This window comes from Aptenodytes forsteri, unplaced genomic scaffold (assembly GCF_000699145.1).
Source record: "Aptenodytes forsteri isolate BGI_AS27 unplaced genomic scaffold, ASM69914v1 Scaffold187, whole genome shotgun sequence".
NCBI lineage: Eukaryota > Metazoa > Chordata > Aves > Sphenisciformes > Spheniscidae > Aptenodytes > Aptenodytes forsteri.
In genome coordinates, this window is record NW_008794084.1 from 1,445,141 (window position 1) to 1,447,936 (window position 2,796).

Below are 2,796 nucleotides of genomic sequence, written 5' to 3' on the forward strand. Positions count from 1 at the left end.
TGGGCCCAGGGCCGGGGCGGGCGGGGGTTGGCGTGTCCCACCTGGGATGGCCGGGACGGCCCTCGGTGGCCGGGGCAGCAGGCTTGCGGGGCGGTGGGAGGGAAATGCGTCCTACTAGCTGATGGGACGAATAAACTCAGCACCGGAGGAATTACTCAAGGTGACACCTAATTGGTGCAAAATACACAAATTCTGTGGCACATTTCAAAATTTACAAGCAAAGGCGCCCATCAGGCAGTTGGGAAAGGAGAAAATTAATCACCAAGTCTCAGGCGTGAAATTAAATTCCAGGGGAAAGAAACCTCTTTCATTACTCCCAAGCAGAAGTAAAACGCCGTAACGTGTAAATAATGACAGCGACCAGGAGGGGACCGGGCCAGATCGAACACGCACGGAGAGGGGATGATAGACCCGGCGGCTGCCCACGCTCCTCAGGGGCCGTGTGGCAGGACGGCCACGGGTGGGACCGGGACCCTCCGGCCTCCAAGAGGCTGAGGCAAGGTCAGGCAAGCCCCAACCCGGCCGTCCCGGACCCCTTCCCTACCTCCATGAGGTTAATTCAAGGAGCTAGCGAGGGAGCCGCAGCCCGCACACCCGAGGATGGAAAAAGCATATGGCAGAGAGCGGGCGCGCTGCAGCTGAGCGGCGGGAGCGGCGACGTGGCTGCGAGTCGGGCTAACTCCCTCCCGAGTGGAGTAATTTGGGCAGTCAGCGGAGCCGGGAGCGCCCCGAGACACCCGGCACTACGGACTGCGCTGCCTGCGCTGCAGTATCGCTTGCATGTTCGTCACATCGCGTCAGGCTGCTCACATCGCGGGCTGTCACATCGCATCGCATCGCACCCCATCGCCTCTCGCTCGGGGTGCCACGCAGCGCTGCTGCTCGCCGCAGCCAGCGCCGGGGGGGGCTGCATGCTCAGGGGCACACACGAGGCAGCCCGAATCCCCTGCGCAGCCCCGACGGGACCTCCTACCCCCCCACCGGGATGTCCTCTCGCTGCAGGGACGGGAGGTAGCGATGCTGTTGCTCCCTCCCGCACCCTGGGGAAACAGGCACGGGGGTGGGCGGGCAGGGGAGCGTGCGTGCAGGCAGGGCTGGACACCCTCACGGGCGCAGGACCCGCGCCGGGCCCTGCGGAGCAGGGCTCCCCCCCGCCAGCATTGCCGGCAGCCGCGTGCTCACCTGAGACCGAGAGCCTGGCTCCGTTGCTCTGCCGCGTCTCCCCACTGTACTTGTGCTTGGTGATACACCTGTAGGTGGACAAGGCATCTTCCTTCTGCACGTCCGATATGTACAAACCTCCATAAGAAGTAATAAAAAACCTATTTTCTGGAGAGACAAAAGGAGGAGAAGGGTGAGCGAGCCAGCCCTGACCCAGCACGCCATCTCCCAGGCTCTCAGCACACGGGTCGGGCAGAGCCCCTGCGCTCCGGGCAGGCACCGGAGCTGTGGGCAGGAGCCGGGCAGGCAAAGCGGGTCCGTCCTCCGCCTCCCCACACCCTGGCTGCACTGGGGTGCGGTCTCTGGCTTCACCTTCAGGGGCTGAAGTTTCAGGCAGGCTGGCGAAGCCGGGCCAAAACGGGTGAGCAGCAGCGCTTGCCTTAGCAGCCGTGGGTGTGCAACAGCAGCTCTCGTGGGTGTGCAACAGCCTGCCTCCCTCCGTGGCAGCACTCATCCTGCGGCAAACACACCCGCCCAGGCGCAAAGATGGGCTCGGGGTGTCCTCACGTGCACCGGCGCTCCCCGGGGGTCGGATTCAGGGGATTTAGCCCAGGCAGCCTGCCCACAGCCCTCTCCCCTCCCTGCCCCGGCCGGCCGTCGCAACGAGCTCTGGGCTGGCCGCGGAGTCGCAGCGATGCGGCGGCTGCGGAGGGCGAGGAGAGCGCCTGGCACAATGCTCCGCCGGCACGATGCTTTGCCACACCGCCACGTCGCCGCGCCCTGCATAGCAACGCGGCAATTAAAAGTGAATCCATCCCGCTGAGTTAATAATTAGCTTAACTGACTTAGAAGCATGTGAAAACAAATAAGGGCTTGAGCTGGGGGAAGACGGCAGGAGAGCAGGCAGGGCAGCACAGCCGGAGCAGCACAGCAGCCCCCTCCAGCCAGCAGGTTTCGGAGCCGGGTGCACGCCAGTGCGCACGGGGAAAGAAGTCTTCGGCTTCCTCATGAAGCCGGCCTGGCTCCTATAATTCGTCATGAATATTAACGGTAATTAACACGAATACAATGCCCTGCGCTGCGGCACAATTTAGTGGCGGCATGGAGAGCAGGGTAAGCGGAGGCCCTGGAGAGAAGCTCCCCTGCTCACCTGGAAAACCCCTTTACCCTGCCCCACCGCCACAGTGGGGGCACTAATGGTGCTAAATAATGGTGAGAGGAGCCTTTGACCCCCGTTTCTGCGGGGCCTTTGGGGTTTACTCCAGCACCAGCCGCCACCGAGCCTCAGCTGGGACAGGGCGGTCCATCTGCTCGGCTGCACCGTGTTGCCAGCCAAACCACCCCCTGCCAAACACAGCAAATGCAGAGAAGCAGAAGGTAATTAGTAGAGAGCTGAACGTTCGGAGTTGAAACCTTCAAACATAGTCTCTAAATCAGCGATGGCTGCAAATGGCTCCTTCGAGTCCTGCACCACGCTTGGTAAACCAGGACCTAGTTGCTGAGGAGAATCAACTGTTTGTTCTTCCAGCACCTTTTAGAAGCACCTGGATATTCTCAATTCAGGTGGAGGAAAGCGCCGTGGTTGATCCCGTAAGAGCAGGAGAAACACGGGTGGAATTCGGGAACTAAAGGCAC

General features: G+C 62.0%; 1 protein-coding gene across 1 annotated transcript in view; it reads right to left on the reverse strand.

The window, feature by feature from the left end:
* The window catches only part of DSCAML1 (DS cell adhesion molecule like 1), a gene marked incomplete at its 5' end in the record, with an annotated part of 45,500 nt that extends 44,171 nt beyond the window's left edge, over positions 1–1,329 (reverse strand). The window contains 1 exon segment of the mRNA XM_009273827.1: positions 1,183–1,329. Coding sequence (XP_009272102.1) covers positions 1,183–1,329 — 147 coding nt within the window.
* Between the last annotated feature and the right edge of the window lie 1,467 nt (positions 1,330–2,796).